General features: G+C 44.3%; 1 protein-coding gene across 2 annotated transcripts in view; it reads left to right on the top strand.

Moving 5' to 3' along the window:
* The window catches only part of PIK3AP1 (phosphoinositide-3-kinase adaptor protein 1), a 123,362-nt gene that overhangs the window by 32,560 nt on the left and 77,761 nt on the right, over positions 1-13,041 (top strand). The window contains exon 1 of one of the 2 annotated variants that reach the window (XM_040254643.1): positions 10,814-11,688. The exons of the other annotated variant lie outside the window; for it this stretch is intronic. Within the exon in view, the coding sequence (XP_040110577.1) occupies positions 11,682-11,688 (7 nt within the window). The 5' untranslated portion in view covers positions 10,814-11,681. Of the gene's footprint in view, positions 1-10,813; positions 11,689-13,041 lie in introns of those variants that run through there. 2 annotated transcript variants of the gene reach the window in all.

Below are 13,041 nucleotides of genomic sequence, written 5' to 3'. Positions count from 1 at the left end.
TTGATGTGAAACCAGCATCCCATTCCTGGTCTTGCACTCTTCACATTTATTAAGTGAGGTAACATTCTCTTAATATGTAAGATTTCTCACTTCTGGGCATGTAAGATATTTTGGCCGTTATCTGTAAATACCGTTTGCTTATGTTGCCTAACTAGCTATGTCAACACTTAAGTGGAAAAGGATGACTGAATACCTTCAAGAGCTGCCTTGATTCCCACAGCAGCTGACTGTTAGAAGTGTGTGGGGAGGCTTCTGTATCATTTATCATTTAGGGTAGAATTCATCCATATTTCCTGAGTAGCAGAGTTGCACTGGGAACAAGTCAGGACATTTTCAGAAACTTCAAAATCAAAGTCCTCTGGTGAGCTCGACTAGGTCTGAGCCATTGGTCTAGTCTCTGGTGTCCACACTGAGGTCATGGGTACAGCCAAGTGATGGGTATGACCTCCTGTGTACAGATAGAACCTTGAGAGAATTCACTGAAAGAAAAGGTGTTAAGATTTCACTGACATTTCGGTGTAAAACATTTGCCATCCGATAGAATTTTAAAAGTAAAGCTCTCAAGGTCTTGGATGAAGTCTCACTCATCTTTGTGAGATGTAGTTCTCAGCATATGGTAGCATCTAGTGCTCAATAAATATTTGATGAATGAATAAATGAACAATTTGAGTATCGCATCATAGTTTGGTTTTCAGGAAATAAGCAAGATCAAATTATTTGGCTTATGAAAAATGACAATTTTGTTGTCTAAATTTTCAGTACATCTGAATTGCCTATTTCTAGGACTTTAAGTAGCAAGGGAATGAGAGGAAGTGATGAGATGGGTGTGTATTAATTTGTTATTGAGGTTAGTGTCATAAGTAGATTTTTTTGTCTCAGTAAAATTTAGAAAGATATCTTTTCTTACCTTTGTCTAAATCTGAAATATATTTCCAACAGCTGCAAATACTCAGGGCTCTTGCGGCATTGTACTCTAAACTCAGAAAAAAGTAGATCTCTTGGGTGGGGATATTTTATCCTTTTTTTATTTCTAGTTTACTCTCCATTACCTTTGCATATTTCCACATGGCCGTGAGCCACACCCACAATTGAATATCTCCTCTTCAGTCAACAGGTGAATCCTGAAAATTTCAGATTTGCTGACTGCACATTGAATATTCAAACCAAAACTTTGTTTTATTAAAAGAAAATTTTTTTTAACATGATGCAAATCCATTTTGAAATTAGCAGAATCTTCTGCCTTAGCTCAGGGTCATCATCTTGGGGCACTTTTTATGAGATGGTTGTCACAATAATAAGTGAAGCCTTGTTTTGATTTTAGCAGTTCTCAGTGCAGAGGCAAACCCTTGAGACTTCAGCAATGTACAGCCACCAATTGAGGGAGAAAGTGTATGGTGCTAAGTGTCTAAAATCCACTTCAAATGCCTGTTTTTAGAACCTTGTTACAATCTTTTTAAATGCAGTTTTCAAAATAGATTTTTAATGGTTATCTTCTGAATAGCTTGGATTTGCAACTGAAAAGAAAAACAGCTCTTAAAAAAAGTAGATGATATCAGAGTGGGAAAAGTTGTATTTAATTCTCTGTGGTGGTTGCTATGGTGATGGTTGAATGTAAATTTCAGTTTATATAAAACCCTGCTAAGGTTTTGATTAGAGACCAGAGGCAAGACTTGGTGTCAGTTGGTGAAATGGCTAAAAAGCATTTATTAATGAGGCAAAAGGAAAAAAGAAGAATGGGGTCACACCGCTCTCTCCCTACCCAGGTATCATGTCAGCACATACTAACCATGTATGGTGACTAAGGCAGTACAAGTTAGAGCAGGGAATGACAAATGGTGCTTTTCTCCCTTGACAATTTCTTCCTTGAGGAGATTGAAGACAAGAGTGCTTCCTCGGAGAAGAGGCAGCTCTTGCAGAGATGAACTCCCATGTGCCAGTTTCATTAGTTTGAAATAGGCATTTGGTTGTAGGAAAGCAATTCAAGCATTGGATGTAGGAGCTGGGCTGATGTCCTCTGCAGACCCTCTAGTCTCTACTCCCCATCTTTTGAGTGCTTGCTCAAATCAACAGGAAGGAAAAACAAGCAAACACCTGGCCAGAGAGGTTAATAACATTATGTTACCCTACAACTTCAGGCACTAGAGCTATAAATCTACCTGGAGAGTAGGCTTTTGCCTCTTAAATTAATGAATTTAATCTAAGAAGGAATAGTTAAGGATCAGTAAGTAACTGAGCTAATTATTATACAAACAGGTAATTGTTTACTCTTACTCTTTATTGCTACCTACTTAATTCTTTTGTATTTGTGTGTACTTGCTCTAATAGTACACCCAATAATAAGTATACTTATTAAGTATAGTAAATATACTTATTTATTATTCCTATTTGTGTGTATGTTTTTTAAAGAAGGTTACAGTGAGAAAGCCTAGCAATTGCTTTCTATTCAGCATGTCTATAGAGACAGGGGTCTTCAAGTCCCTGGGCAGAATACCAAGTTGTTGCTGCCCACCTGACTAATTACAGACCAGAGTAGTGAAGACAGGCATGGCCAATCTATGCTATGGACAAAAAGCTCAAAAAAAGCTCAAACTCAGTTGCTAAGTCGTGTCCAACTCTTTGTGACCCCATGGACTATAGCCCGGCAGGCTCCTCTGTCCATGGGATTGTCCCAGCAAGAATACTGGAGTGGGTTGTCATTTCCTTCTCCAAGGGAACTTCCTGGACCAGTTACTGAATCCTCACCTCCTGCCCAGGCAGATTCTTTAACACTGAGCCACCAGGGAAGCCCACGCTATGGACACTCAGGGTAATTGTCAGTGTCTCAATTTCATTTGCCACTACTCATGTCCTAAGTAAAACTGGGAAGTAACTGAACTTGCCTTTTGATAACCTTGTAGCTCTTTTTCCTCCAATCTCCATACAACTCACTGCTCAGCAGGCCCTTGTTTCAGCACCTTCATGTCCAAAGTCATGCACTCCGACTATGGAAACACTCTAGTAGAAATGCCCCAGGTTCCAGAACAATCTTTCTCTCTAAAACTCTTCTTGATATAGTCCAAATGTCCTCTCCAAAGTGACTGATGTCAGCTGAACCAGAGAAGGTAATTAGATTAGGCTGTCCATTATTGGCCCTCTTTAAAGGATTATGTAGTGGAGAACCAGGCTCTGGTCTTAGATTTCCTTTCCAGAAAGCAGACCTGCTGATATATTGATTTTGGACTTAGCCTCCAGAACTGTGAGGAAATAGATTTCTCTTGTTTAAGCCACCTAGTCTGTATTATTTTGTTATGGCAATGCTAGCAAACTAATATGGATTTCTATTAATAGATGGATAACATTTATAGGTGGCTGGATAGTTATTACATTGAGTGCATACATGCTAAGTTACTTCAGTCATGTCCAACTCTTTGCAATCCTAGGGACTGTAGCCCTCCAGGCTCCCCTGTCCATGAGATTTCCCAGGCAACAATACTGGAGTGGGTTGCCATGTCCTCCTCCAGGGGGTCTTCCTGACCCAGGGATCAAACCCACATATCTATGTCTACACTGGCAGGTGGGCTCTTTACCACTAGCGCCACTTGAGTGGCAGAAGCATCATTCAAAATTATCTTGATTTAGTTCAGTGGGGATGATCCTATGTTCTATTCTGATGTCGTAAAAGCAACTCAGTTTGTGCAACAAATTAGAAATCCAGTGTGGCATTCACTTGTAAAGATGAAGTGTAGGTTAAGGTTGACTACTTGATTGATAAGGAGCCAACAGTATGATCTTGCCACCGAAAGCTATTACAAAACTAAGCTACATTAATAAAAAGATAGCTCCCAGTTGTGAAATATTGTAATTTCACTCTATTCTACCTAGAATGGTGTTTCATTCTGGATGACACCTGTTTAGGAGGAAACTGACCAACTAGATTATGTCCAGAGAAGGACAACCAGGGAGTGTGGAAATATGTATGAACCACGGTTTTGTGGAAAGGGCTGAGGCTGTGTTCTGAATTGTAGGGGAAAGGAAAACTCTATTTGAGGTGGAGGTTCCTAGGAGGTAGGGATGGTAGAGTTACAGTGGAAGTTCTAACATTCTTTCCATGCTGGATGGTGAATGGAGCCAGTGAGTACATGGCATCCCCTTGGTGACAGTTATTGTGCATATAATAGAAGCTGAAACAGAGTGACAAGAAGAGTTTATATTCCATGCTTGCTGCTGCTACTGCTGCTAAGTCGCTTCAGTCGTGTCCAACTCTGTGCGACCCCATAGATGGCAGCCCACCAGGCTCCCCCGTCCCTGAGATTCTCCAGGCAAGAACACTGGATGGGTTGCCATTTCCTCCTCCAATGCATGAAAGTGAAAAGTGAAAATGAAGTCGCTCAGTCATGTCCGACTTTTTGCGACCCCATGGACTGCAGCCTACCAGGCTCCTCCACCCATGGGGTTTTCCAGGCAAGAGTACTGGAGTGGGGTGCCATCTCCATATTCCATGCTTGGGGGAATACTTTTCTCTTTTTCTTCTGGTGCAAGTGAATCTGCAACTGCCACAGCCATCTTGCTACCAACCTGAGAATGAAGCTCAAGCTGAAGATGATAGACTAGAGAAATGGAAAGGACCTGGGGCCTTGAGGATGTTGTTGTTGTTGTTGTTCAGTTGCTCAGTTGTGTCTGACTCTTTACAACCCTTGGACTGCAGCACGCCAGGCTTCCCTATCTATCACCATCTCCTGGAGCTTGCTCAAACTCATGTCCATTGAGTCGGTGATGCCATCCAACCATCTCATTCTTTGTCGTCCCCTTCTCCTCCTGCCTTCAATCTTTCCCAGCATCAGGGTCTTTTTCAATGAGTCAGTTCTTTGCATCAGGTAGCCAAAGTATTAGAGCTTCAGCTTTAGCATCCGTCCTTCCAATGATTATTCAGGACTAATTTCCTTTAGGATTGACTGGGTTGATCTCCATGCAATCCAAGGGACTCTCAAGAGTCTTCTCCAACACCACAGTTCAAAAGCATCACTTCTTCAGCACCCAGCCTTCTTTATGGTCCAACCCATACATGACTACACCTCTTCTTAAAATCTTCTGCTTCTGTTAGGTCCATACCATTTCTGTCCTTTATTGTGCCCATCTTTGCATGAAATTTTGAGAATGTTACTGAATCCCTATGTCTGTCACCCCCAAACTCCCCAACTGTTGGACTTGCTATTCTGAGAGATAAATGTCCTTATTGTTTAAGGCATCTTGAGTTGGAATTCCCTTTACTTGCAGCAGAACCATCTTAATAGATTCTACAGAGCTGGGCTGAAGATAAGGATGAGTTTTCACACAAAATTCCAAATGCCCATCAGTGGAGTTAGACCCTTTCAAGAAGGGAACTTTTGTTACTGTTAACTATTCAAATAGAGATTGACTATGATTTTCTTAAAAAAGCCTTTATTGGGTGGAATGTTGCTCTAAATGATTCTCAAGTGTCGTTCAAACTCTGATCATCTAAGATTCAAAAATAATTCTTACTAAGGTGTGAGTGGCCACAAAGCTGAACTTTTCCCCAGGGCATTTGCATTATCTCCAGAGTAGCTCAGATGAAACTTTTCTTAGTCGAATGTGGAGGTGGGGGAGGTTTTGTGCATGAGAGCCTTCCAGGTGCTCCTTGGCTGCGTCATGTGAGTGAGTCACGGTCCTCTTTGCCTATAGGAGTCTGTGTCTGGGCTGTCCACTTTTGGAAGGTTGCTGAACCCTAACCAAAAGGGAAATAAACCATATTGTGACTGCTGGGTTTGCAAAACACAGCATGCAAAGGGCTGCAATATGGAGAGGAAAAGTGAGCAAGCCAAGGTTCTGTGAACTGTGGGCTCTTAGTGGGAGGGGCCCAGAGGCTAGGGGAGGGGAAGAAGTAGACAAAACATTGCCAGGTTTACAGAGATGCAGTTTTCCTCCCATTTTATAATAACTCATGGTCTCTTTCGATAAACATCCCCCTTCCATAGTTCATATTATAAAATTATAGTTAAAAAATTTTGAACATAATAGAATATTGACTGTGCTACACAGCTTCTCCACCCTAATCCATCACATTTGCAAACACTCCTCTCTCCCCTCCGAGAACATGTGAATCACTGAAATAGATTTTTCTTAATACTGGTCCCAGTGTTGATTAGGTTTCTAGCGGTTTCTGTAATTAAACATGAAATAGTAGTGAAAACTATATTTGCCCTCATGCTCATGACTCTGACAGAAAGTGTGATCGCACGCTGTGTATCTTGTATGACACATAACCAGACTGGGCTTGTTGGGGAGAAGTGTCACAGAAGCTGAGAATGTAGTTGGTGAGGCTGGTGTGGTGTCACTCACAGAGGTCAGGGCTGGAGAGAGAACCTGAAATACCACTGTGTTGCCCACTCTGCCCTAGCACAGAGGAGGCACTCTGTGAGCAGGGATGTGACTCCCTGGGGGCCCGGTGGTCAATGAATCGCTAATCTGAAGGTGGGAGAGTGAGAATGTCCAGGTGTTACTTCAGGGGATCATTTGTAAGAATTTGGATCTGCAGGGAAACCAAATCTGATTGATTTTCCAGTTAGCGAGAGGGATCAATGCGAACAAGAGGCCAAGGTGGTATGAAGAGGCTAATTACTAAGCTTGCGGATATTTTCATGTGTAATGGGGCCAGAAGACTGTCCAACCAGTGTTGCCTCCCTGGTGGTGGCAGTTCTCTGTCTTGGGCACTGGGCATGTCTGGTGTCGGGTGGCCAGTGCTTTCCTAGCTCTGATTGAATAACCAGAGGAGAAAAAAAAGCCAAGTTCAGGGATGGGCTTGGTGCTTTTGTTGGTTGTACGTACAAGTGGCCAGCATGGTTACTGCTCTGAGGCTTTACCTCCACTTCTGAGAAACCTCATATTCTCTCAGATGGGAAAGCCTGCTCAGCCTGGTTGGGGGCACTCAACCAATTTCTTAACTTCCTGCCCTCAACTCTGACCTCAGGCTGACACATAGCAGCTCAAGCATTGGATTCCAGCTCCAACACGGAAGCTTAAAATTCCCTGAAAAAGTCCCTGTAAAATGGAGAATATCATTCTGGAAGAAACAGTTTGATCAGCTCTGTTAAGAGGTTAATTATTAAACAAAATCAATAATCTTTAGTTTGATTTTGACTCTTTTCAGTTTAAAAAAACAACTGAAGGTCATTCCTTCAAAGATTAAAAAAAGAAAAACAAGCGAAACCCAGAAAGCCCAGCATGTTTTTGGTGACCCTCTGGGAAGTGGAGGTTAGAGAAAAAGCCTGTGAGTTGGCAGTGGAAGGGATCAGAGTGTGGTTTCCAGTTTGGGGGCTCCTTTCTGTGGGTTCTTAGTTGTTACTGCCACATGTCACAGAGTCTGCCAGGCCGGGGAGAGGCCCAAGCCGCTGAACTGAGGCCATGAACACTGTGACTGCTTCGGGTCAGAGCCAGTCCAGCAAGGGGACACTGTGGACTCCAGTCAGATGGAGTGGCCAAAAGCCAGCAGCGGCCAGCAGTGACCACTGCCAGAGAGTCAGCCAAGGTTTTAAAGAAAGAATTAAGGTCACAAAGGCAAGCAAGGAGTCCCACACAGGTGCTCAGAACATACAGCATAGCAGGATCCTGCCTCTCAGAGCCTGTTCTTGGGGGGAAGGTGTGCGAATGACGGTTTCCTTCAAAGGTGGACAGCTGGCAGGGGATGGGCCAAGGACACTGCAGGTGAAGTGCAGCCAGTGGAAGAAAGCGGAGGGATTTGTGGCTGTAGGTGGATTCCGGCACAAGACCTACCTATCCCCTTCAGGAAATAGCCAAACTAGAAAAGTCCCTATGACCTTTCATTTGTAGACAAACTGGTTTGCTTGTTTGAATTGTGATCACGCCAAACCATAGTTTTAAGGCTTACGTAGACTCATGAAACTCAAATTCAAGCATACTGTTCTCATATTCTAATTGCTAATAGAAGTACTTCGTGATTAGTAACAATAATGTTCAACGATAGGACAGCTGCCTTTTTATTAAGCACTTAATATGTGTAGGCACAGTGCTCAATAATAACAATCCTAAGAGGTTGAAATTGTAATTTTCATTTTACAAATAAGGGAAGTGAGGCATGGAGGAGTTGAGTTACTCGTTTAAGGTAGCCGGCCAGTGAGAGCAAGGATTCACCTTAGATTGGTAAGATCACCAAATCCCCATGCTCTTAAGGACTACCACGTCATGGCCATGAGAATCCACCTGGCAGACCTCCAGCTCTAGGAGTGCAGCTGACCAGGGGCCTCAGGCCTGTGCTCTGAATCCATCATGGCATTTGACCAAGGCCCTGCTTCCCACTGCCTGTTCCCAGCCAATGACCACATGATGGGGATACTGCAGCAGACTGGCTCCCAGAGAGCAAAGGATTCCTCCAATAGCCAGCCTCAGCTTGCGGAATGTTCTAGAATGCTTCCACCCATCCTTCCTTCCTGCTGTTCTTCATTCAAGCTCAGGCCATCTGGCGTTTCTCCCAGCCTCCCTCCTCATTTTCTGCTGCAGGCACTTTCTCTAGTAAAATCCTTGCATATTTAATCCCATTTAAGTGTTTGTTTCTCAGAAGACCGGTACTGAGACAGTGTACAACACCAAACATTGAGGACAGCTTGGTTCAGCCTGCCAGCGTAACCTGGGGATTAGACAGCTTCCTGTTTGTCTTTAAATTCCACACTAAAAGGCTTGAGGCCTTGCAGTGGTCCTCCCTGTTTGTATTTTGCCCCCTCTGGCAACTAAGGTGGTTTGTCTTATGTCTTTCATCAATTCATCCATTCACACAAGAAGCATTTATTGATTTCTCACTGTGATTTCTAGACCCTGGGGATCCAGAGATAAATGTCAAGGAATTTGCCCTCAAAGAAATCACAGTCTAGTGGAAGAACAATTTGGTTGACAAACAAACAACTCTGATTGCTGATCACTCTTCAGTACTTACTCTTCCTCAGGTACTCCTTTAAGTGTTGCATATGAATCAGCTCACTGCACACTGTTGAGTGAGGCTGGTAATATTATCGTCACCATTTGCACATGGGGGAAACTGAGGCACAGGGAATTAAGTGACAGAGTTAGAGTTTGAATGCATAGAGTCCTCTCACTCACTGCTGTGCCACGCTACCCCTCGCCATGCCACCTCTTAGAGAGTGTGATTGTGCCCGGGGAAGGCAGGCTTCTATTGTGACAGAACCCTAAGCCCACGGCAGCTCAGTTTCCCCTTTAAAAATCCATATCAGCTGCCACAGTGATCTGTTGAGCAGTCTGGTGGGTGCAGACGCCTGCTCATTGTGGATAATCAAGCCTTGCTGTTCCTCCCTGCCTGGAGGTAGGAGGATCTCTGCTGGTGTCTGTCTCCATGGTTACCCAGAGCATCCCTGGGTTGCCTGACAGTCACTTCCTGGGTCACATATGACTGGCTAGCCGTGCACTACTGTATGCTCACTTCCACACAGAGAATCATTTCTTAGGAACTGCCACTTGTTAAATGACTAATAACAAAAATAACAAATACTTAACTTTGTCTAGTATTTTTCAGTTTTCAAAGGGCTTTGTTTATCACTTCATCCCAGTAAGCCTGTACAGCAGACCAGGCAGGTGTGAATATTCCCATTTTAAAGGAAATGATATTTAAGCTTTGAAAAGTTATGGTACCCTGTGACTTGGGAGAGGGAACTTGAATCCAGGCCTCCCTCTTTGACTCTTATCTCTTCCAGAGCTCCTTAGTAATTGCATTTATGTTGCTAGAAGATATTACACTATATCTTTAGAACTTTGCCCCTCATAGCCCAGATTTTAATTATTGGGAGCAGTCAGCAGCTCCTGTATTAAAGAAATTTTTATTTTGGCCCACAGTTATTTAAGCTGATTTGGATGCCATCTTGTTCTGTATTTTTTAAGCCAATCACCAAAGAGAGAATGCTCCCATCCCAGCTTGACTGTACTTGAAACCCAGATACAATGTCTCAGGGTGAAGAGTGACAGAAAGTTACCCATTCCAGAAATGGAAAGTGAAACTGACCAGTCCAGCTTCATAGTTTCAGCTGGTCAGAATGCTAAAGATCTGCAAGAGTGGGGGAAGGTAAATGCCCGCTTGGCCTTTCCTGGAAGTGTGATGACTGAGTGGCAGACAGACGAAAGAGGAATTTTCTTTACAATTTCTTAAACTTGGTTCTGCTATCAGGAGCTGTCTTCAGCCTCAGTTCTTGGCTGGGGGAAAATGAACTGCATTGTCATAGTCTGCCCCAAACAAAGCCCATTTGTCTGTCCTCATACCAGCAAATCCAGATATCAGTGTCTGCTTAGATTAGAATTGATTCCTGAACCAGGAAACCAAGAAGAATCTGTTTAAAAGCTGGTTATTAATGGCCTCATTACAAACCTGTGTCATGCCATTTGAACGAAATTTACATAGAGAAAGGAAGCACATTTATAAGTGTTGGAAAGAGATGAAGAAAGAGGAAGCTTTCGTGGGGGGCTGTGGTAGCCCCTGCTTTGTTAGCAACACTGGGGTTTCCTGAACGATGAAACAGGGGCCTGCTGGCCTCCAGCCCTGAGAGCCCTGGTGGAGAACTTTCTCCCCAGTGGTGGCCTTTGAAATGTAGTTACGGACAGTGCATCTTAAGGCTCTTGATAAACCTGGCCAGTGAGCAGCCCCACTCACTGCAGCCCCAAAGATCATGGGTTCAGGATAGAATGGGTTTCTGTGGAACCTGGTTCCGATGGTGGGGCAGCAGATTTTTTTCCCCCAACCCTTTCCAGATTTATCCCAGAGACTGGTTGAGGGCACTTCAACCTGTGGCCAGGAAGCAGCTCATACAAGGAGATGATTTCCCCACTGGCACTGTGTTTCCCAAGAGCAGCTGTTCTTTGATCTCGGAACTGGAGAGGAGATGGGAGCCTTGAGTTCTTAATGGGGTTCTACCATTAATCCAGAAGCTAATGACCGAGGACATTGACCAGTTCATGTCCTTGTGCCCCAGTTATCCATCTGCAAAAGGGAGGTGGTCATATCTGTCATATGTGCCTGGGGATACTAAAGAAACAAATGAAAACACATTAAAAAGTTCTGAGGCACTGGGTGGTGCAAGAGCTCCAAGTATCCCTTGGCTTCTCGGTTGAGTATGGAGCGACTTGGCTCTGGTACTCACAGAAGTTTTTCCTGAAGGTTGAACTCGGGAGAGAGCTGGAGGGCCCCAACCCCAGCTGGGTGGGTGGGAAGGCTGCAGGCAGGTTTTTATCATCAGTGGACAAGGGTGAGCCCACACTTTCATTGGTTGTCATGGCAGCCTCAGCTGTGGGGCTATTTTTATTCAAGCTGAAGAGCAAGTGGGGTGAGTTGGGGAGGGGACGGGAAGAACCATCATCCTTTGCTTTAAAGCTCAACTAAACTGACACTTTGAATAGCTCATTTAGAGCAGCTAGGTGGGGCTGCATAAAGGTCTTAGCCCTGTCCTCTTATCCCGAACCTTGGACCTTGAGGAGGGCCCGGGGAATTGCCTGGTGAATGAAAGAAAAACGGTTGCTTGTCTGTGTGAGCTGGAAAAGACTGGGGTTGATGTACAGTAGAGTGCTGATCCAGAACCCTCTGCCAAGTGCTGGGAAGCTGTCGATGTGTGGTGAAACCCGGCAGCCTAGGGACTCTGCAGCTAGCACAGACCACTGGATGGCGGAGCAGGTCGGATATGACAGGTGAGCCAGCCTGTGCGGGGAAGCTCAGCAGCCTCGACTGCCTCCGGAAGTCAGTGTGGACTTACAGGAGGAGCAGGTCCATCCTTCCTTCTCCCTTCTACTTCCTTCTCCTTGTCTCCAGGGAGGTAGAGAGGCCGCCATGAGCTCGTTCAAAGTCTGGGTCAGGGCTCTGTCCGTAGGGCTCTCTCTGCCTTACCTTTTTGGCGTTGTGAGGATGATGATGAAGAAGGTGACGGGGACGACGACGGATGCCACTGGGATGGATTCACACTAGCACCACTAAGCAATCATCACCTCCTCCCCACACCCCGACCTGAGCCAGTAGACCTGTGGTGGGTGGGAGCCTGGCATTCCACTGAGTCCTCTTAACATCGTTCTGATTCATGACTGTATATGACTTAAGGGGGTAGCTGGTGACTTGCTGGCTGGGTATACTTACTATGTTTGGGGCTTTTTAGGTGAAAACGGTTAGTTGGACGGGAAATTCGATACCTATTAACCGAGGTGGGTGAAAAGCGGGGAAGAAAGACCCATGTGTGATGACTAAAACGAAAAAGCGGTCTTGATGTTTGTCAGGAAGCTGCGAAGAGGTGGGGTTGTTGAAACTCAAGATCTGAGTCCCTCTCACCTCCCCCCGAGAACCCACATGCTTTTGCAGTGGAACAGAAGCTCCTTCATTGGGATTCACGCATTTGGAATCTGGGGACAAGGCCAGGATTGAGGTCTCCCTTTGTACTAAGGACATAGCACTAGCAAGGACACTGATTTTTTTAAGCTTATAGCTAGTGTAAACAAGATAAACAGTAGGAGAAGTGTTTTCTCTACTTCAGAACCATTTTTCTAAGCATTTTGTGAACTGTGCTTGTGGTATGCTTTCAGACACTGGGTTAATTATAGCATCTTATTTGCTCATGAAAGCAGGTAGAGCAGGATGTTGGCTTGGTAACACTTTGTTAGCCACTGGTTCATGTTATTTCACAGATTTAAAGGCACTGCTTGCTCAAGGTGTGATGGGTGGTCAGCTGCTCGACTTCTCCATTCTGAATAAGACTTAGAAAAGAGCTGACATACTCTTCTTGTATGTCTGGAATCATTTCAAAAACAAGCAAAGGAAATTCTTAAAACTCTGGGTTTGGGAATTCCCTAACAGTGCAATGGTCAGAGCTCTGCACTTCTGCTGCAGTGGGCCTGGGTTCATTCCTGGTTGGGGAACTAAAATCCTACAAGCCATGTGGCACAGCTCAAACAAACAAACAAACAACACAAAAAAACCTATGGTGTTAACCTATATTTTACAGAATTTCCTTTTCTCATGGATACTGTGTGCTGACAGGTCTTCATTGTGCAGACCAA

This window comes from Oryx dammah, unplaced genomic scaffold, assembly GCF_014754425.2.
Source record: "Oryx dammah isolate SB20612 unplaced genomic scaffold, SCBI_Odam_1.1 HiC_scaffold_14, whole genome shotgun sequence".
Classification (NCBI taxonomy): Eukaryota; Metazoa; Chordata; class Mammalia; order Artiodactyla; family Bovidae; genus Oryx; species Oryx dammah.
This window is presented reverse-complemented; position numbering and strand designations above follow the sequence as displayed.